This window comes from Macrobrachium nipponense, chromosome 41, assembly GCF_015104395.2.
Source record: "Macrobrachium nipponense isolate FS-2020 chromosome 41, ASM1510439v2, whole genome shotgun sequence".
NCBI classification, from domain to species: Eukaryota; Metazoa; Arthropoda; class Malacostraca; order Decapoda; family Palaemonidae; genus Macrobrachium; species Macrobrachium nipponense.
Genome location: NC_061102.1, coordinates 20,031,212 through 20,054,295, shown reverse-complemented (window position 1 = coordinate 20,054,295; position 23,084 = coordinate 20,031,212). Strand labels below are relative to the sequence as shown.

Below are 23,084 nucleotides of genomic sequence, written 5' to 3'. Positions count from 1 at the left end.
CTGGAAACCACTCTGCTTTCGGCCATAACGGGGCTACCAGGGTCATCTTGAGGTTCTGAGACCGCATTACCCTGTTCAGAACCTGACGGATTAGACAAAATGGAGGAAATGCGTACACGTCCAGATTGTCCCAGGGGTGTTGTAGCGCATCTTCTGCTGCTGCCTCTGCGTCCGGGACTACTGAACAATACACTTCCAACTTTTTGTTGTACCTGGTTGCGAATAGGTCTATGATCGGTCCTTCCCACAACATGAGCATCCTGTCCACTACCTGTTGGTGTAGGGACCACTCCGTTCCCAGAATCTGATCCCTGCGGCTCAACTTTGTCGGCCACTATGTTTCTTTTTCCCGGAATATACCTGGCCTTGATGTCTACCAGGTTCTCTATAGCCCACTGGTGAAGTTGAACTGTCATCACATGTAACTGCCGAGAAACTAGGCCTCCTTGCTTGTTTATATAAGCTACTACTGTGGTGTTGTCTGACATCAATACCACCGAGTGTCCCTTTACTCTCTCCCTGAATTCTTGTAGAGCCAGGAAAGCTGCTTTCAACTCCAGCACGTTTATATGGAGTTCTCTGTCCTTGCAACTCCATTTTGCTGACACCATCAACTCCTCCATATGGGCTCCCCAGCCTTCTAGTGATGCATCCGAGAACAGCAAGAGGTCTGGGGAGGATTGTTGAACGGGGGACGACCCCACTGGTCCAGATTGTCGTCGTCCACCCACCACCACAGCAAGTCTTTCCTCACTTCTGCCGACAAGGGAATTTGCTCGTACGGGTGATCTACTGTTGGTGACCAAAACAAAAACTCCTTCATCCTCCATTGTAGGGACCGAAGGTGTACCTTCCTTGTGGTACTAGCTTCTCCAGGGAGGTTAGGATTCCCAGCACCACCTGCCACTGTCCTTGCTGGCTGTGTCTGCTTTCCCAGAAAGGCATTCACCACTTGTTTGCATTTCTGTACTCTTTGGTCTGTCGGGAATACTTTGGCTTGTGTTGTGTCTATCACCATTTCCCAGATATTCCAAACGTTGACTTGGATCCAGCTGCGACTTCTGCTGATTCACCACAATACCTAGGCTGTGACAAAGCTGCAGGAGGGTCGCCCTGTCCCTGAGTAATTTCTCCCTGGACTTTGCTATCACCAGCCAATCGTCCAGATATCTTATCAGCCTGATCCCCTGAGCGTGCGCCCATGCCGACACGAGGGTGAACACTCTTGTAAAAACTTGAGGAGACGTTGTCAATCCGAAGCACAGGACCTTGAACTCGAAAGCTTCCCTGCAAGACTGAAGCGGAGAAATGTCCTTGAAGACTGATGACTGGTATCTGAAAGTATGCGTCCTTTAGAGTCGACTGTCAGCATAAAGTCTCCGATTCTGACTGCTTGTAGAACCGTTTTTCGGAGTTTCCATCTTGAAACTGGTTTTCCTTATAAACAGATTCAGCGTTGACAGGTCTATTACTGTCCTCCACTCCCCGTTGGATTTGGGTACCAGGAAAATCCTGCTGTAGAAGCCTTTGTCGGACTGCATACTTGTTGCACAGCTCCTTTTTCCATCATCTTCTTCACTTCGTCCTGCAGAATAGTGGCCTTCTGAGATCTGTGGGCATAAGTGACGTGGGGTAATGGTTGATCTGTCAGGGGCGGGGAGGGGTACTCGAACGGAATCAAATACCCGATCCTGAGAACATCCACCCACTGCTCTGCCCCTAGTTCCTGCCACACCTTCCGCCATGATTTGCCAGGCAACCCCCCACTGGTGTGGCCGAGTGATGGGAGGCGCCCATCCTATCTTCTTGAGCCTCTCCCCCTTCCCCTATTGCCCCTTCCTCTGTTGTTTCTATTGTGAAAGGGCCGATGAGTTATCCTCTTTGGAAGAGGGTCTTGTGACTCTATTAGGGATGCTATGTCTCACTGGTTTCTTTCGAGACATCTGCTGTTCTCCCTCCAAAGGAATAGTTTGACTGTTAGAGGTTTTCCTAACTGCCTGTTGCACCAACCTATCGTTAGTGTCCATCCTTCTTCTATCTATCGCTTCTTCCAGTATGACCTCTGGCAACAGTAGTTGCGATTCCAAGATATTCCCCATTCCTCATTGCTAACAGGGAATCCAAATCCACATTGCGGCTTAGTCTAGCCAATGCTGCATCTCTCCTCATTAGCAGGATATTTGCCCAAACATTGGCACTTACGTTTGTCAGGTACGCAATCGCCTTGGACCCTGACTGTAGTAATCTAATGAACAATGGTTCATCTACTACTTTCCTTGTTGCTTCCGAGGATGCAATTTTCGCCACTGCTGTTGACCAAAGGTCTAACCAGGACGCAGCCTGAAAGACAGAAGAAGCTGTTGCTTCTAACGTGGCAGCCTCTTGGTACGTCATCGAAGGGCACTCCATTTTAACCTGATCCAAGGTTAATCCAGGCCTTAACCTTACAACATTAGGGTTCATTTGTCTAGACAGCAAAGGGACCTTCGGTGTCGTATAATATTTCCTTTGCTTTATCATTGGAGGGGGGAATAAATTTACAAATGATCTATTAGATCTTAAGGAATTATCCCTCCCTGCAATCTTTGCGTTTACGTGTTTGCAAGACCGATTCCGCATGACTCGAGCAAGGCAATTCATACGACACCTTGGATCCCTCTTTAGTCCAACCGCCATGTCAATGCCAGGAGGAAGCATACTGGCCGGTGTTTCTGTCTTCTCCGAAAGGCTATTGAATTGACGAATCAAATCAATAACCTCTGCATACGAGGCCAGAAACTCTTGGTTTTCTCCTTCCTCCGGCTCTAGTGTACCACTCTCCGTCACGAGAGATGTTGTCTCGCCTCTATCTTCTGACAGACGGCCCGGAATTCCACGGCCGCCTGCCCCTAAGACGGCCGCGGCCTCTTTGATCTTTGCTGGTCCGCTGTTGGCTCGATCCCAGATAGTCAGCAGGGGAACGAGAACGTCTCACTCTTTCTCTGCTCACGGATCTAGAGCGAGAATCTCGTCTAGATCTCCAAGATGAAGGCTCCTCCCTTAAGACAGAGGTAAGTTCGTCTTTCTTAGCATTGGCATCGTTTTCGAGCGTCGGCGAGCCAGGCCTCGCCTTCTATCCAGACGGACACTGCCTTCACGAACGTATCCGCCGAGGTTGCCAACTCTCTATTTTTTGTACTTTTAATAGGAGCCTTATCGTCCATCCGTACGTATTTTGAACGGCCTTACGGGAGAAACTGGATCTGCATTCCATCCTCTGCTGCACCCTTTCGCCGCCAACGTCGATTTTACCAGAGGTGGTATCGCAGTTTTTTGCGATCCGAACTGGCAAACTCCGCCTCGGCCGCTAGCTCGCCGGCCGTCATCTCTCTCGCTTGTTCGGACTCTTGCGAACGGCTTCGTCTGGCAACCTTGTGCTTAATAGCCACTGATTTTCCGACCTTCTTGCTGACTTGGAAATGACGTCTTCGTCCGAAGGAGAGGAAGAATTGATTCTTCTCCTCTTGGCCCGAGGATCCGCTAGGAACTCCCGAATCCTCCTCCAACGCTTGACTGGCGCTCGCCGTGACGTTATCGGACTTAGCGATGACGCCGAACTAGAGGAAGAAGACGAAGAAGGCGAATCACACTTTTTCTTTTTGTCTCTCTTATTCATTCTCTCCTCTATATCCTGTAACTTCTGCATTACAGTTTGCATTGACGGATCAGAAGGCGTATTAGCGTCTGGGTGCAGCGAAAAAGGCCGAGAATCGGTCTGTGACGTCATCACGCCTGCCATCTCAGAGTGTGACGTATGTTGTGACGTCATCGCTCTCGTAGGGAGAGACTGAGAGGTTTCCTGCTGGTAACCGCACGTTTGCTGCCAAATTACCTCCCACGTTCTGCATCGCTGTAAATACTGAGTGGGATGGAGAAGCAGCGGCATTAATTCCCATAAATTGCAAGCCCGGGGGATGAGGAACATTCAGCGCTGCCGGCCCCTGCTGGAACCGTGACGTCATATAATGCGCAAGCAGACCATCCACCAAGGTTGGTACGCCTGGTAGGCCTAGCGCTGACCACGTACCATCTAACCTATGCGCTTGCGTAGCAGGAGCCTGGAACAAAGATGGCGGATCTCCCCCTCTACTTGCTGGGAACAAAGGAGAGTGCAAATTATTCATAAAATTACCCAACCGGCCCCTCCTGAACGTTTCCGATACAGAACCGCTAGAGAAACCGAAGGGTATGAGACAATTCAAAAGCAGGTGGAGAAACATATGGAGCAGCCTGGTTTATTACCGATACAAAAGAAGCCGTAAGGTTTGGTCATCCAAAGATGGCGTCACCCCCTTTCTTTTGTATTGGCTTTTCCCATAGAACTTCTTCCACTGTTCCACCGACCAACCGCGACAAACAGAACACGGATTAGTAACCGTACAATACGTTTCCCTGCACCTACTACACGTTGGATGAGGATCCGTCGACACCGAGGTTAGGAACCTAGAACAAGGGAAGCCACTGACTCCTGGGCATTTCCTTTGTCTCCTCTTCGAAGCGGTAGACGATCCCGATGTTGAGGCAAAATTCTCCATCATACCACGTATACACTCTTACCACACACTGATCACACTTGGAGAAAGAAAAGGAATGAAAAATAAAAAATGAAATGGATAAAGAACGGGCAAACTGAAAAAACCAAAGGCTTTAAATGAGATAGACAGTAACACGTCTTATCTTAAAGGCGGTAGGAAAATAACTGATGGGTCACAGGTAGCCGTGGGCATTCTGGGTATACATGCCCCGTGACCTGGTATAGATGCCATTAGTCCCTGGATCTCACAAGTGTAATTTTATTCTACCGGTTTCCAGCTTGGCGCTAGTAAATCCTAATGTTAAGACCGAAGGTTTGTTTCGTGTATGAACAACTGAGTTTCTTTACTCATAGGATTAAAGGTAAAACGTTTTCTTCAACTCTTAGTTCCTGCACATTCTACCTGAATTTCCATCTATGCCTTTCTCAGAAACTTCTGAACCTTCCCACTGTCCTTCACCCTACTCCTTCCAGCCTGAGAAGAGCCTTTGTTAAGCTCAGAGGTATATTTAATACTAGTCTGCTTCTCTAAATGGCTGCTCCCCACCCTTTCTCACCACATGCCCGACTGCTTTGGGCACAGCTCTCAGTAACTTCATCTATACGGTATACGATCTTTTCCATACACTACAGCAATGAACCTCAAGTGGTTTTTGCCTTTCATGAAAGGTGAAGATATACAATTAACCAAAGAATATACTCTACATGTGGCAATACTGTCCACTTTATAACATAAGTTTGCTATTAAGTTATGCTTACATGACACCTGCTCAGCTTTCCATGTATTTGGTTTTCAGGGTCATAAAGCAATTTTGAAAGGAATACTTCATTCATGTGATATGTTATTCAATATATTCCTTTATATGTTACGTATACAATATAATTTACAGCAAATTCCAAAATAAACATAACATTCATCATTCCAGATATATAAACTTACCTATCCAAAAGAGCCATGATAAGGGCCCGACACACTTCACGTCCTGACAAGATGAGATCACGTAAGCTTATACCTCTCAACTGTTCTCGTATCTCCTGCAGGTAAAAAGAAAAAATGTTAAAATTACTAATTTATAAATTACTTGCTCAGTCAACTGCATAAGCCTACATCCAATACTATCAAAATCTTAAAATACTGCATCAGCTCTGGCCCACCCATCTGAATGCTATGAAAAAGTGATTGTAAAGAAAATTTATGATACAACATGGCTGGCAGTTTACACCATACAAAATATTTCATGATCTGTTTAAATGTTTCTGGTACATTAATTTCAGATGAACTTAATATCAAATCCAATGAACATGAAAAAACATATAACAAGGTAAAATAAATGAACTCATGCTTGGTACCATCTTAATTTTGTTCTATTTTTTTCTTTTCAAAATTTTGCTAGTCAAAACAGGGGTGCATCTTCAAAGAATTATTATTAATATGGCTTAGTTTTTCCAGACCTCTGAGTCTTAAGTAGAATTTTCAGAGAAGGAACATACATATGCTAATGTATATTAATTTACTTAATTTAATTCTTACTATAGTGTACATGAAAAAAACTGCATTAATGTTTTTAATATTTATATAAACACTACAAGGAATGTTTCTTGAACTGTTTTTGTCAATAGATATTCTTCAAAATTATTATTTTGGGGTCTCTGAAAAGACGATGTCAGATGCTAATGAACATTTTTTTTTTCTTTTTAAGATTACACTTATAGCCTGGTCTATGTTACTTTTCAGTAGGTTAGGTCAGCCATAGAAGGAATTCCAAATAATTAGCAATGCATGGTTTGTTTGTATGGTGTTTTTACGTTGCATGGAACCAGTGGTTATTCAGCAACGGGACCAACGGCTTTACGTGACTTCCGAACCACGTCGAGAGTGACTTCTACAACAGATTACACATCTCTCAATAGCAATGCATGGGGAAGGTTGGGAAAATTAACTCTCACAAACTGGAAATAAAGTCAACAGGAGGGGAAAAAATACCACTTTCAACTTTCAACAAATCACTGCCATGACAAATTTATATGTGAAAACAGGACAATAGTATCTTGATTTTAACAATGTTAAAGATAGAATTATATGCTTTTGAAGAAGTCCTCCAAAACTTACTTTCTGAATAGCAGATGTAATGGTGTTAAAGTTGTGAGTTGTTAGCAACGTCAGTAATCTCAATACTTCCAATGTCTGACCCAATAAGGACCTCAAGGCCAACAAAGATGCTCTCTCAGAACCATCTCCTCCATATCTTGTAATGTTTAAGCTTGTATTTGACCTGAAATATGAGCCAATATAATTCAAAAGCTGCCAAATATTTTATTATATGTTGCTTTAGTGTTAATCAAGGAGGTTCCCAATAAAATTGTGATACAATAAATTATCTGTGGGTTACCTAATTATATTTTAATTTGAGGAAAGGAAACCAAGATAATAAGCACAACCATTCTGGATAAATAAAGAATAACTGTGGTACAATCATCTATCAAATAATGAATATAATAAATGAAGAGGAAAACTGACAATCATATACAGTATTAGACTATATGGTAACCAAAGTACAACAATTTCACTTGTATACAAATTCAATTAACATAACCCTCATCCTTCATTTCTTCTATAATTCATAACACAAAGACTCATTACCACTCACTGCACACACTTAAAAACAATATATGCAAACTTACGTGCTCAGAGAATGCACAGAAGAACCACCTTGGTTTGTGAGTAAAAATTTGGCTAAAAGTTCAACCTGATTTGCCAAAAATCCAAATTCCTCAGCATTCATACAGCTCACAACCTAGACACAATAAAACATTTGTATAAAGAATACACAGAGTCAGTTGTAGAGCCAAAAACGTAAGAAAGTTTTTTTGTGTTTTTTTTTTTTTATAAATACAGAAACTGTAAATGCACAAAGATCCTTGGATCTTGTTCCTACATATTTTAGAAACCAAGTCCATTTACTTATGCAGATATACCCAAAGTATAAAATTATACATACCAATAGTAATACAAGTTCATTCAAATTTAATTTGTTCTCTCTCTTTAGTAATGACATAAGAGGTAGTATTGTTAAATGAGTCTAAAACTGATAAAAAGACATATAAGTACAAAAATTAAATACGAAACTAGATGAAAATATGATGTACAGCTATGCTCAGAACTGATGCTACATGATTGCATAGATTTCATTCAAAATTCAGTAACTGGCAACCCAACATGCTCCATTTTTGTCTTATTTCAATGCAAAAACATGATTATTGCATACAATTAGGCCATAATATGTTCCATACGTGAAATCTGTCATATATTTCAAAACTGTAAGTAAATGTCACGTGTAACCAAATTTCAGAAACATTTTCAAAATTTTCATTCACTCATTGCTGATGCATTTGACCAAAACAAAGTTTTCATCAAACCTCAGTTCAAATGTTAAATTAAAATAAAAAAAATTCATAACGTAAATATTGCCTCCAAAGCAAGCATAAAATTTTAAAAAGTCCTATTTGATTGTTTTTCAACCTCAATGCTAAAAAATGTAAATATGTATATACAAAAGTAGAATGTGCCTATTGACATTAACGTGTGAGCGGAGCGTGTGACGCAACCAGAACCACCTGGTGTAACCTAGGTCTATAACATATATCGACAATGAAATTATCTCGTTAGAGGACTATCTGAATTTTCATCTAAAATCATGTTATATTTCTTAAATACTTCAAAATAATGCAATTATTCTTTTGGCAAAGACAAGATTTTGTTTCTAGGTCTATGTGTGTTAGATTTCTTCACTTTACACATAGCATTCACATCTCTATATTAACAATTTCTGGCCAGAAAGCAAATTAGGTTATCTATACATTCTTGCATTTTAGTTACCTTACGAAAGAATAAATTATACACCAAAGGTGAACAGGATTTTTAAGAAAATATTTTAAACCAGTTAAAAAACAAGTGTTCCAAACACCTTGATATTAATGCTGACAGATATTTATTTTAATAGTATCTTCTCCATACAATCAAAATCATCACCTTCTATTATTCCTCAAAGAACAGGTAATCTCTAGAAATAAATTCAGTAGTAACAGAGATTACATCTCAGAAGGCTTAGATTATTTCTTTAGGCCCTATAAATAATTTTGCAACTTCCAAGCAGTTTAAACACAGCCTCAAACTTCAACATTCAAAGAAAACTTGTAATTCATATTCCTAATTACAATATGTTGTCATGATGACTGTTGAGCTTATTAAATCTACTGTTATAATGCTGCGGAGGTAGTTATTTTGCCCAGCCCGAGGAGCTAACCTCATCACACCGTACCTTGAACTAAACAATGTGGAGAAAAAAAAAAAATCAAATCACACAGATTACGAATGATACCACTGCATAAAAGGGATCATATTCATATAACCACTAGGAAAATACTGCTAGCTATGAATTTGCAAACTTGTTGACATATGACATTAGAAATGATAATTTAAGACTACTTGGCAACGTTACGTTGAGTTTGAGATTCTGGACGATGCAAAAAGAATCATGTTGCGTCACATTTGAGCATCACTGTACAACTGCAAAATTTTCATCTTGAGAAACTCACCCGAGGAAACTTAAATTTCAAAAGGTCATCAAACATTATGTCTTGTAATTCAAGAGTACTATTAAATAGTTTTATACAAGACTTCTCATTAAAAATAACTTTCTGAAGAATATAAATAATATGAAGTATCCCTCACACAGTTAAAAAAATCTAAACAATCAAGAAAATTGATAGAAAAACTCTAAAATAACATATTGTTTTAATTGAACTATGCTTAACTTTAAATAAGCCACTGTATTTTACTATAAATACATCATTATTATAAAGTAGCATAACTAAACCACTATGCCGGCCCCACAGAGGCAATAACCTATTGTCTGTGGTATTTTACCATTCCCTTACATAATGTATATACTTTTTATCTAAAAATAGCAATCTGTACACTGGACAAAGGTTTGAGCAAAAACCACAAGAAAGCTTTGCTCAAAAATATCTGACAAAATTGACAATTATCCCAAAGCCTACCATCCCACATGACTTCTGAAAGTAAAATGTTTTGTGCTCAGCAGTCTTTGTAAATTGTCTGATAAAAAATGATTATCTTAGTATAAACAGTCACTAGAAATCCCTGCATTAGCTAGCCTTATAAAAACAACTTGTTAAAGTTCAGCTTGACTTACAATGTGTTTCCACCAGTTTAAGAAATGCCAGTAATATTTAAGACCTTGTAAATTTAAACATACAGCCTCAGGAATAGTATAGGAATGCAGCACTTTATGTACTACTTTAAATGACCATGAACTTACCACTGGTTTGCCATCAACAAGCATTTCTCTAGCAACTGGAGTACCCCAAGCTGGACGCAGTATTCTTGCCATGAACAAATACAAAGCATTGTGTAGGGGTGAGAACATTGTATCTTGTAATGTTGTATTCTGCCCAATTATTGGTGTTGATACTTGAGTAGGCTGAAAATCTGTAATTATTAAAGTACTATAGTTTGTAAAACTTTAAACAGAATAATATAAGTAAAAATATTTAATTAGCTTACTACACTGTTAAAATTCAACAGCCATAAGTTGTGGCCTGTTTATTTTTTATTAGTTAGGGGGTTCAAAATCAGGGACGGTATTAACTGTCATTATTATTTATATTATTATTACTGCAAAGCTAGTTTAAAATTATTAGTCATGTTTCAGTTACCTTGCTAAGCTCTTCCTAAAGATTTGGTTAAACTGTCTGATTAGAAATTATCTGTTGTTACAACTAAGTTTATAAATGACAGTGAAAAATGGGGCTACGTATAGCTGCATATGGTATTTGATTATGTAAATATGCCATACTTCATTAAAAATCATGGAAGATTTTGGGAATTCCGTACAAACCTGACCATATGACAAAATGGCAAATTTTTAATCAATTTGCATTTTTCATAGCTTACAAACTTTTGGTGGAAGCTGATCACTGACCAAGCTTGGGATCTCTGGTGCATCAGTCTTTCTTTGACAGCCTTAGTGATTACCTGCATTGTGCTCTCCTTCCCAAGCCAGCTGCTTTGTTTTCCCATTATTTCTTTGCATTTTATAGAGAGAGAGACCTTACAGACCTTACAGACCTTACATCTTGTTCGGGTTGCCCCAGTCCCTCAGTGTGAGGCACCTCTAATGTCTACCAGAGAGTTGCTAGTACATCTTCCGGTATATTTTGCATCTTCCAATCTTGGATGGTCAGGGATGCAGTTTAGATATTTGTCGAGCTTATTCTTAAACACATCTACGCTCACTCCTGATATATTCCTCAGATGAGCTGGCAACGCATTGAATAGACGCTGCATTATCGATGCTGGTGCGTAGTGGATTAATGTCCTGTTGGGGTGCTTTTCCCCTTATTTCCCTGGTATAGTTTTGGGCACTATTAATCTACCTCTGCTTGCCTCTTTCTGATATTTTTAGTTCCATGATATTTTCTGCTATTCCTTCTATCTGTTTCCATGCCTGAATTATCATGTAGCGTTCTCTTCTCCTTTCTAGACTATATAATTTTAAGAATTGTAGTCTTTCCCAGTAGTCTAGGTCCTTAACTTCTTCTATTCTAGCTGTAAAGGACCTTTGTACACTCTCTATTTGTGCAATATCCTTTTGATAGTGTGGGTACCATATCATATTGCAATATTCAAGTGGACTACGAACATATGTTTTATAAAGCATAATCATGTGTTCAGCTTTTCTTGTTTTGAAGTGCCGTAACAACATTCCCATTTTTGCTTTACATTTTGCCAACAGAGTTGCTATTTGATCATTGCATAACATGTTCCTATTCATCATCACACCAAGGTCTTTAACTGCTTCCTTATTTGTGATGGTCTCCATTATTAGGTCCCTTATATGCATATAGCTTTCTTTCTCTGTCTCCATAATTTATTGATTCAAATTTATCAGAGTTAAATACCATCCTATTTACCTCTGCCCAATCATATACTTTGTTAAGGTCTCTTTGTAGAGCGTTCCTATCTTCATCAACAAGTAATTTCTCTACTTATTCTTGTGTCATCTGCGAAAACTACTCACTACCGAATCCTTCACATTATTGTTTATGTCTTCAATCATAATAACAAACAGTATTGCAGCTAACACCGTACCTTGCGGCACACCGGATATGACCTTGACTTCATCCGATTTATCGTCTTGTTTGCAATAACTATCTGTTTTCTGTTGTGTAAAAATTCTTTTAACCATCTTCCTACTTTATCCACGATATTGTGTTTTCTAATTTTCTTCGCTAATATATTATGGTCTACTTTATCAAAAGCTTTTGCAAAGTCTAAATAAACCACATCTGTTTCATTTCCGCTTTTCATATTTTTGAATATGTTCTCACGGTGGACTAACAGTTGGGTTTGTGTACTTTTTCCGGGTACGAAACCATGTTGTCCTTTATTAAACAAATTATTTTTTATTAAATGTTTCATAATATTTTTCTTCATTACCCTTTCATACACTTTCATAATATGTGATGTTAGACTCCACAGGCCTATAATTACTTGCCTCTAGTCTTGATCCACTTTTGAAAGTAGGGGTAATATATGCTAATTTGTGCTCATCATAAATCTTGCCTGTATCTACACTTTGTCTTAATAATATTGCAAGTGGCTTTGCGATAGAATGAACTACTTTCTTTAACAAAATAGCAGGAATTCCATCAGGCCCTGCAGCAGCTCCATTTTTAATTTCATTAATAGCCTGCACAATATCAGCTTCATTAATATCTATGTCAGCTAAATATTCACTATTTTCATCCCTTACTTCTATATCATTATCTTCATTATCTATTCTAGGGGTGAATTCTCTCTTATATCGTTCTGCCAGTATGTTGCAAATTTCCTTTTTTCATTCGTTAATCTCCCTTCAATTCTCAGAGGGCCTATTCTATTCTTCTTTTATTCATCTTCTTCGCATATGAGTATAATAGCTTGGGGTTTTGCTTGATATTTAATAGGGTTTTTTCTTCCAAGTCCCGTTTTTCATTTTCTTTTGATTGTATAATCTTTTGTTCTGCATTTTCTATCTTACTTTTTAGTTCTATAACTTTCCATGCATTTTTTTTCTTTTGCAAGACCTTTTTTCCACTTTCTGATTTTCTGGAACAAGATCCTTCTGTCTCTTGGTATGCATGAATTGATGTTTACTTTTCTTCTTCTTCTTCTTCTTCGGAGAGAGAGAGAGAGAGAGAGAGAGAGAGAGAGAGAGAGAGAGAGAAGAGAGAGAGAGAGAGAGAGAGAGTGTGTGATCATAGATTCCTCCGAGAGTTCCCAGTCCCGTCAATATATGTGAGTTCAGGGATTTCCATGTTCCTGGTTTTAAAATAACCACCATGAAGTTCTTTCCCCCTAATAACATCCTCTCATGCAGCCCATGGACCAGCAAATCATCTTGAACTTCAAGAAACTTCACACAGCTTTGAAGTGACCTCAGACACTGAATTGACCCTAGGAGAATTCTGGAAGGATTAATTCAATATCTTTTAGTTTTGAAGTTTCATCCTTACAGACATTGCAATTTGTGTCTAACATGTTTCATGACAATGCATTGTATCACTTTAGGAAGACCTTAAAGACACCAGAAACAAATGTCTCTGGACAGTTTTGTTGTGCAACAGGGGTCCAGTGACACTCAAGCTAGTCCTAGTGCCAGTAAAAAATGAAGTGGGGAAGTAACCCAAGACAGTGCCACTACAAAACCATAGAGAAGTAACCCCAGATAGATTCTTGATACCTGAAGTCCTTCTGAAGGGGGATTCCCCTTCCAAACAATAACCTCTCCTCCCTCTCACATCCTCTCCGTCTTCCATACGTTCGGACTTCGCGGGAGGTTTCAGAACAGATTACTATGTATGAAAACCGAGGTTCTACTGTATATGGTGTCCCTGATTTTAGGTATAATTACCATAGTTAATTCCCAAAGAACAGATTTTCCTTGATAAAATGGCTGGTCCCCTTTAAAGAAGTTCATTCAAGCAGTTTGATAAATAAAATAACACAGATATGAAATAACCCCATTAAAAAGAACACAGAAAAGACTAGTACATACTTTTATTGTCATTAAAGAATACTACTTTCACCATAACTATTAAACAATATAAGTAGTACACCATTCTACAAGACTAATATCAACACTTACTGTAAGTTGAGGGTGTTTGAAGTGGAAACACAGGTGGTGTCGACACTGGAGCAGCTGGTGGAGCATTAGCTCCATATAAAAACAAGGCTCTTGTAGCCCATTCAGCTACCTGTGGGATAAAACAGTATGTCACATAACAATCATAAACTAAAAAAAAATATTCAAAATAAATAAATTTAACCTTTTTTCATATAATTTTTCCATTTTTTTTTAACCATCATATTCAATCTACTGGCTATCTAGGTTTAAAAAGTATCATACTCTTAAATCTATATAAAAAAGATTACAAAACATTACCCCACCTGTGCATTCTGATTATTAGCTTCTGTGGCCAAAATAATGGCAGTTGCACAAGCCTGGGTTGGGGTCATTGCTGAGAAAAAGTCCTTAATTATAGATGATTCTGCCCCACCAGCCTCTTCTAATAATTGTCTTAGTTGATCTACTGGGCGCTGGAAAGTGAGAATATGAGCACCATTTGCAGAAAGCAAGACCAGTTGTCGTGGGGCCTGCTGGTGTTGGGTGACAAGCAGAGGTGGTTGTGTTCCCTGAAATAAAAACAGTTTCCATGACAAACTAAAACCATATACACTTCATTTATTATACAGAAATGAAAAAGTAGCCAATACTCATGCACAAATTTTTTTATGTACTGAAGCTCCTGTTTAGAGTGCCACTGTCCCCAAAATAATTTCAAAAAGGTTCTTTGACAATGTGATTTTACTGTATAAACTTATTTAAAAAAAATTATTTCTATTGAAACCAGCTACATTTAAAAAAATCTCAGACTTTCCTTTGAGAAATAAAGAAGAATACTTAAAGGTCATGATGACCTGGGAGGAGGGAACTTCTTGTAAAAGTAATTGGTTTGTATTAAGTACTAGATTTTATTTTCAAGAACAGTATTTGCTTCACCACAATCTCACAGATAGGTGGGAAGTATTTGAGCTCCTGTCCTCCAAACAAGAAACATACGTACATTGACCTACTGGAACAATATTCAAAATTCAGAATCTACAGCTCTGAGAATTAATGGACAAGGCCCTTGTCAGTAAATTTCTTGCAATGAATACCTGGAATTATGGAAAGTATAAGCACTTTATCATCTATACAGCATAGTAAGAGGAAGGATGAAAACCTGTTAGGGCAAAGATTAAGATTCTCTTATAAACACACTTTCCCCCTTAAGCATGATCAAAACTTGGCCTACTACCACCACATGTTCAAAAGAAAATGTATCACAATAATCAATTGGCATCAAGATTTCCTCTGAATAATACGGAGCTTGATAGTGCCCATATTGTTCCACAATACTGTTATACTGTATACCAGAGAAGCATTTATTCAAAATATTCACAATACTATTTTGTTTTCCTATAAGCTAAATGTACATTAGATTATAATTTTAATCATGTGCCCACTAAAGCTTTTGCTCAACTTACATAGTAATAGATAGTTCAGTGGTTTGGATGTTAGTGTTAGGTGAAAAAAGAACATTGTACAGTTCTGTAAGAATAAAATGCTTTGAAGAGAATGTATCTTGGTTTTGTAGTTTTCACCTGCAATTGTAGTTATATTGATTATGTACTTTATGCAAATAAAAATAAAAACAATAATGTAACTCTACTACAAGTAATTTAACCAGACCACCAAGTCAAATGCAGATACAGGCGGTCCCCGGGTTACGACGGTTCCGGCTTACGACGTTCCGAGGTTACGACGCTTTTTCTTAAATATTCAATGGAAATTCCGTCCTGGGTTACGACGCTTGTTCCGAGGTTACGACGCTGACGCTTCCGACGCTCCGAGTTAACGACGCTTTTAAAAAACGCATGCTATGATAAAAATCCTTTATAGTTTAGCACAGTACATAATAAAAATATGTTTTTGGTTACATTACAACAAAAATTTTGAGGTTATGATGATTTTTGACACTTTTTTTTTTTCGTATTTTTTGAATTTTTTTTAGTGACGCCGCATATGCGGAACTAGTTTGCGGGCGAATGAATACACTAGCTTGGGATGCGCAGTTTAAAACAGTCCAAAAGCGCAAATATAATGAAAAATCATTGCTTGTTTCCAGTACATAATTAAAAAAACTAAGTTTCTGGTTAGATTACAACACAAATTCCAAGGTTACGACGTTTTGTTATGCTTTTTAACGATACCTCATATGCAGAACTAGTTTTTGAGCGGAGGTGCATAAATTAATTAACGCTATTAAACTGTATGGTAAATTGACCGAACAACGACCTCGGACGGTCGAGGACGCCAAGCGTAACAATACGAAAGGACGCCACTTCAATCGCGTGCCTGCCTGCATTTCACTAGGGTTTTGTGTGCTGAGACGTTGCTGAAAATTCCTTGCCATTTTCGCAAATTTACAATGGCTCCTAAACGCCAAAGTACTTCCTCCGATGATAGTTCATCCAAGAAGAGGAAGGTCATCACGATGGAGGTCAAATATGACGTGATAAAGCGTTCGGAGAAGGGAGAAACTAACACCGAAATAGGCCGTTCTTTAGGCTTGAGCAGGACCACGGTGGTAACCATTGTGAAGGATAAGGAACGTATTCTGAAGCATGTTAAGGATGCTGCACCGATGAAGTCAACGGTGATAAACGAGAAGCAACGTAGCCAGAGCATTGTTGAAATGGAGAAATTGCTCATGATCTGGCTGGAGGACCAGAACCAGCGACGTGTTCCGGTGAGCTTAAGTGTGATCCAGGAGAAGGCTAGAGCGCTGCATGAGGCAGTAGTGAAAAAGTTTGGCGAAGACAGTGCTGGTGGTGAATTTTCCGCGAGTAGAGGTTGGTTTAACCGTTTTAAGGCTCGTGCAAATTTGCATAATGTGAAGCTGCAAGGTGAAGCTGCTAGTGCTGATAGCGAAGCAGCAGAAAGTTTTCCAGGTGGTTTGGCTGAGATAATTAATGGATGGTGGTTACACGGCTGACCAAGTCTTTAATGTGGATGAGACTGGATTATTTTGGAAAAGAATGCCAATCGAACGTACCTTTCCAAGGAGGAGAAGTCAGCACCTGGCCATAAAGCTGGAAAGGAGCGACTGACTTTGCTGTTTGGGTCCAATGCAAGTGGTGATTTGAAACTGAAGCCCTTGCTGGTGTATTTGGCCGAGAATCCCAGGGCTTTCAAGGGCATTTTCAAGAGTCAACTCCCTGTGATTTGGAAATCTAACAAGAAGGCGTGGGTTACCTTAATGTCTTCGAAGATTGGTTCAATGACCATTTCGTGCCAGCAGTGGAGCGGTATTTTGACTTCGAAGGGTCTTGCCTTTTAAGGCCCTCTTAGTCCTGGACAATGCCCCTGGTCACCCTTCAAATTTGAGCGACATGCATCCTAATGTGAAGGTGGTGTACCTCCCACCCAATACCACATCGCTGATACAGCCAATGGACCAGGGAGTAATAGCTAATTTCAAGGCTTACTACCTTAGAAGGACCATACGTTTTGCTTTGAGGGGCCATAGAAGCTAACAAGGAGTTGACACTGAAGCAATTCTGGAAGGGCTACAACATTGCAGATGCAGTGAAGAAACATTGCAAGTGCTTGGGACGAGGTGAAGACGACCACTTTAAATGGGCCTGGAGGAAACTGTGTCCACAGTTTGTGCACAGTTTTGAAGGCTTTGACCAGGCAGAAGACGTCGAGACTGTGACGAGGAAGATTGTAGGGCTAAGCAAGAGGCTGAAACTAGATCTTGAACCTGATGATGTAACAGAGCTGCTGGCTTCATGGAGAGGAATTGTCTGCAGAGGACTTACTAGAACTTGAACAACAAATGATTGAGGAAGAGGAGGCGGCACCAGAGCCAAAACCCAGGTCATTAACTGTGAAAGGCTTGTCAGAGGGTTTTACTCATCTGGGGAGAGAGCCTGCTTCTTTTGAGGCAGAAGACCCTAACGTTGCCAGGTTTGACAAATCAAGAGAGGAATCATGGATTTGGTGACTTTCTACAAGGAGACCCTGAAGGAGAAGCAGACGAAGAGAAGTGTGCAGTCCAGGCTTGACACTTTCTTTCACAAGTCTCCAGTACCACCACCTCCCACTCCTAGTCCTGGTAAGGAATTCTGAACTGTTTTACTAATTTATGTGTTTACATAGTGTACATATTTTAAAATGTGTTAATTTTTTAATGTAACAACTAAATGTAAGAGTAAATTGTAACTTCATTAATTTTCATCATTTGTAATTTTATTGCAGAAGTGGTAACAGTTCCAGATCCCCCTGTACTACCTGTGACAGTTCCAGATCTCCCTGTACTACCTGTGACAGTTCCAGATCTCCCTGTACTACCTGTGACAGTTCCAGATCCCCCTGTACCTGGACCCTCTGTATCAGCCCGCCCACCTGTACGTGTACAATCAGGTAAGCAATTTCATTTTTCTCATTTTCATGTTGAAATTGTTTACACCCTACATACATACGTACACTAACTTACATAGTGGTACAATGTGTTTGATGTTGCATAACCTTATTATTTATTTTTTTTTTTTCATTTCAGACCCCTTTGTTATAGTGACAGTGACCCAGATGACCCTGAGCCTTTCCATGGTTTTGATGCCTCGCCCTATACATCAGGTAAGGAATCCTTAACAAATTTGTAATAAAAAAATGTTTTATAAATTGCTAATAGAAATGTTTTATTAAAAGTGTACATATGCTACAATTACATCCACCTTATAATATATTTTATGTACCCTATCATTCTTTTCCAGATGTAGATGTTCCCTCATCAGTTGATACGAGTATCACCTCTCCAGAGCCCAAATCAGTTGATACGAGTATCCACCTCTCCCATTCCTTCAGTAAAAGAATTCTTCATTTTTTTATATTGAACATACGTATTACACACTACATATGTCAAACAGTAATAACATGTGCAGTAGTTACAGTAGTAGTAACTATCATTTTTTTATATATTTTTTATCATTCCAGACTCCCAAGCACCTGCCCATCCCACTCCATAGCCCAGCCACCCACTCTCATGTACCATATGGCCATCCCAGTAAGCAAGCCAACCACTAGAATTTGGTAAGGACATTTTTTTTTATTAATGTTTTAATATTACATATGTAATAACCATGTTATGTATGTAACATACATACTATAATCATATGTATTACATTATCATTCCAGACTGGCATGCACCTGTGACTTACATAAACCAGACCTCTACATAGCCTACATGTCTTCATTTTGCTGAAGGTAAGGAATTCTCAGTTGTGTTTAATAAATTTTGTACACCTAAGTGGTTACATACTGTCCTTTAATATTAATTCTTCATTCCAGACTGCCCATCATCCTAGCCTGTTATCTGTGATAAAGCACACTGAAGTTAGGTTTGGAATGCATCCTTATCATGAATGCTCTACACCTCCACCTCCATCTCCCACAACCTAGGTAACAGCTTTGAGACTCACTAAAAGTTGGTAAGTTATGTAAGGAATTTCTAAATTAAGTTTTATACTACATGTTATATGTGATATTAAACCACTGTATGGTGCATATTACTGTATGTAACTTACTATGCATAGAGTAACTTACTGACCAAATTATTTTTTTTACATTCCCAGAACCCCTGAATGATGTAGGTTATGGGGCCACATAAGACTTTGTCCATCCAGGGTTACATTGACAAGAAATTTAAACTAAAAGTAAGGAATTAATTACATACATTAACTCTTTTAGTACTCTTGATATATCTACAGTAATTAACATATGCATTCACAACTTTCTGTAGTGTATATTTTTGTACACTAATTTTGTTACTTTTTCCTTCCAGAACCAACATTTTTCACACAACTCCAGGTTGTTACTACAAGTGTCATCAAGGGATAACTACAAGTAGAAGCACCATTTTTGGATGGAAAAAACCCTTCAGGAAAGTATACGTATCACATGTAACATGTAGTGTAACAAAGTATGAACAGTAAGGTTTTTACATACAGTAGTACATACATACGTATTACATACGTACATAACTTTTTTTTACAGGAATTTCCAACCAAGTTTGATTATGTACATATGTACATGTTATAAAACCACTGTACGTATGGTTACTGTATGTAACTTACTAAACATACATAACATGACTTAACTTTGATACTTTGGTGACATTCCAGAAAACCAGGACCCCCTCCATGATGCAGGCTATGGGGGCCACATAAAACTTTTGTCCAGGGTTACTACATACCAAAATAGCACGACAACTGTACAAACTATGTACTACTACTGGACTAAAGGTAAGGAATTATACATAGTAGTAAACATACATTAAGTAAGTTTTAATACGCTAGCATTTTTCCACCCCCCTAAAAGAAAAAAAAAGTGACCAAGATCTCTCACATGGGATAGTGATCAAGGTCCCTGCGATGGAATTGGGTACTGTAGCACTCCCTGCTGAACAGGGGGTGTAGACCAACTCATTTACATAATGCATACCAGTTGATATTAAACCCACTGATGGTGCATATTACTGTATTTAACTTACTATGGCATAGAGTCTTTCCTGCAAAATTATTTTTTGTACATTCCAGAACCCCTGAAATGAGTAGGCTAATGGGGCCACATAAGACTTTGTCCATCCAGGGTTTATAGTGACGCAATTTTTAAACTAAAGGTAAGGAATTAATTAACATACATTAACTAAGTTTTTATACTGTTTATATGTGGATCAAACCACTGTATGGGTGCATATTAACTGTATTTAACTTACTATGCATAGAGTACTTACTGACAAAATTATTTTTTGTCATTCCAGAACCCCCTGAATGATGTAGGTATGGGGCCACATAAGACTTTGTCCATCCAGGGTTATGGTGAACGACAATTTTAAACTAAAGGTAAGGAATTTAATTACATACATTAAACTAAGTTTTATACCATGTTATATATGTGATATTAAACCACTGTATGGTGCATATACTGTTAATGTTTTAACTGGAACTATGCATAGAAGTACTTACTGACATACTATGTTTTTTTGTACATTCCATACCCCCTGAATGATGTATGCTATGGGGCCAATAAGACTTTGTGCATCCAGGGTTACGTTGAACGTCAAATTTAACTAAAAGTAAGGAATTAATTCACATACATTAACTTTTTTACTCTTGATATAACTCAAAGTAAGGAATTATAAACTAAAAGTAAGGAATTAATTAACATACATTAACTCTTTTACTCTTGATATCTATAATTTACATATTGCATTCAGGACTTTGTGTAGTATTTTGTACTAATTGTGTTATACTTTTACCTTCCAGAGCTACCAGACTGGGATTTTAGTGTACTCCAGGATCTAACAAATACTACTACGAAGTGTACAGTGCATAATATAGTGTTTAGTGTATAATCTAACCTAAGGATTAAGTGTAGTACATTGTGCTTTATAGTGTCACAAGAGTTTAATAAAGAATTATACCTTCAAGAACCATCCTTTGCCATTGAAATAACCACACTACACATCATGCAATATACTTGCATGTCACACAGGTAAGGTCTCTAACTTTTTCTTAGTTTAAGGCATATTTCCAAGTGTCGTTCCGGCTTACGACGATTTTCGGCTTACGACGCGCCTCAAGAACGGAACCCCCGTCGTAACCCGGGGACTGCCTGTATACTATATATGAAAGGCATATTGTAGTATTCTTTTCAATGTAAATCCTGACAAAAAACCCTAACAATAACATAACAATTGTTCCTATAAGGATTTTTTTCTTTTGTGGGATTGAGGTAGGCTGACAAGTAACTATAATTTACCTCCTTGTCAGCTAATATAAACAAAACAAAATTGTCAAGGAAACTGCAATTCCAGATTATCACAATAAAGCTTCAAATGCATAAATCAGCCTTCACTGTACTATAATGGTTATAAGGTTAGCAACTTTATAAACTTTATTTGGCTAAAGTGGCTGGGTATCTACATTATAGCATCACAAACCCTCTGAGTAGGTAGTTCATTAGCAATATGATTTAGAACAGATATATATGGGACCCACTGAACTGAGTACAGGAGCTTTAAAATTATGGTCAGAATAGTACTATAGAACAAAAAAACACCTCAAAGTTAAACACCACACAGAATTGCAGGGAATAAATCAAACAATACCTTCTCAATGTCTCTGCAGTTTCCTTAATCATAATAAAACAGTAAAGGAACTGTTTAACCCCTTCCCACCCAGCTGACATAACCGCTTGAGAGTAGACTATACCAGATAAACCGGATATCAAATATCACAATCAGAGTATGCTCTTCTTCATTATTTATGTTTATTGATTATAATGTAATATGAAAGTGTATTTGTATATATATCTATGCATGAATTTGTATATATATGTATGCATGCATGTATGTACTCTCGGAAACTGTATGTATATAGCTATATTCGTTATTTGTAAATGTTATTTTTTATTATATGCTTTATGCATGTATATGTTCCTGTGTTTATATATATGTTCCTATACAAACACACACACACACATATATATACATATAATATATATCTAGGGAAAGATACACGATCTTTCCCATGGACCATTGCGGTACTCAAGTGCCATCGCTTTTGGTTACCCGGTATCTCTTGGAGCCCTATCCTTGTCATTTATCCAAGAACACAAAGCATCCATCATTTCTTGATCCATAAAATATTCAAATGCCACATCCGGTGAAGGAAAATTATCCTGAGACAAATAAGCATCCACCTCGTGACTGGGATCGCTGAGGGAAGGAACAGGATCTGGCCGAGAATCATCAAAGATGTCGGACAACAACCGCCAACCTTCTTCTGTGACTGGCTCAATGTCGTCAAATAATTCGCAATCACTCACTGATTGCACACTAACTGATGTCTCACTTTAATCATCAGATTCCCCTGGTACATATATTTCATCTGAGGAATCTCTAGTCACCCATGACTAAAAAATATGAGCAGAAATTGATAAAGAAGCAACCGCAACGCTAATCAAATGAATTCTACAGTCACATTATTGTCTATATGCGAGTCGACATGTTTGCTTGAGTGATAAAGAATAGGAAAAGACAGAAAAGATTGAAATACTAAGCTTCCATTGGTGGAATATGGTGATGTCTCAATTATGTCACTGAAATGTCACGAGATGCCTTACTCCTTCTCTCTGATTGGCTATTGGGCAGAGCTTATGTTCGACAAAGGACGAGAGCATATCCCAGCAACGAGAAGTCTTCAAATACTCAATCCCAACACACCAGCTCTTGGTGCAAAAGAGAGAGTTGGAGGGACATATTACGCTACGTCCTG

The 23,084-nt window shown here is 38.6% G+C and overlaps 1 protein-coding gene and 1 long non-coding RNA gene across 2 annotated transcripts in view; both read right to left on the bottom strand.

The window, feature by feature from the left end:
- Nucleotides 1-23,084, bottom strand: part of LOC135212572 (uncharacterized) — a 157,449-nt gene that overhangs the window by 82,406 nt on the left and 51,959 nt on the right. The gene's annotated exons all lie outside the window — the stretch shown is intronic.
- The window catches only part of LOC135212392 (nuclear pore complex protein Nup155-like), a 62,967-nt gene that overhangs the window by 23,892 nt on the left and 15,991 nt on the right, over nt 1-23,084 (bottom strand). Inside the window, 6 exon segments of the mRNA XM_064245761.1 lie at nt 5,514-5,608; nt 6,684-6,846; nt 7,256-7,368; nt 9,916-10,085; nt 13,786-13,894; nt 14,088-14,333. Of these exon segments, the coding sequence (XP_064101831.1) occupies nt 5,514-5,608; nt 6,684-6,846; nt 7,256-7,368; nt 9,916-10,085; nt 13,786-13,894; nt 14,088-14,333 (896 nt within the window).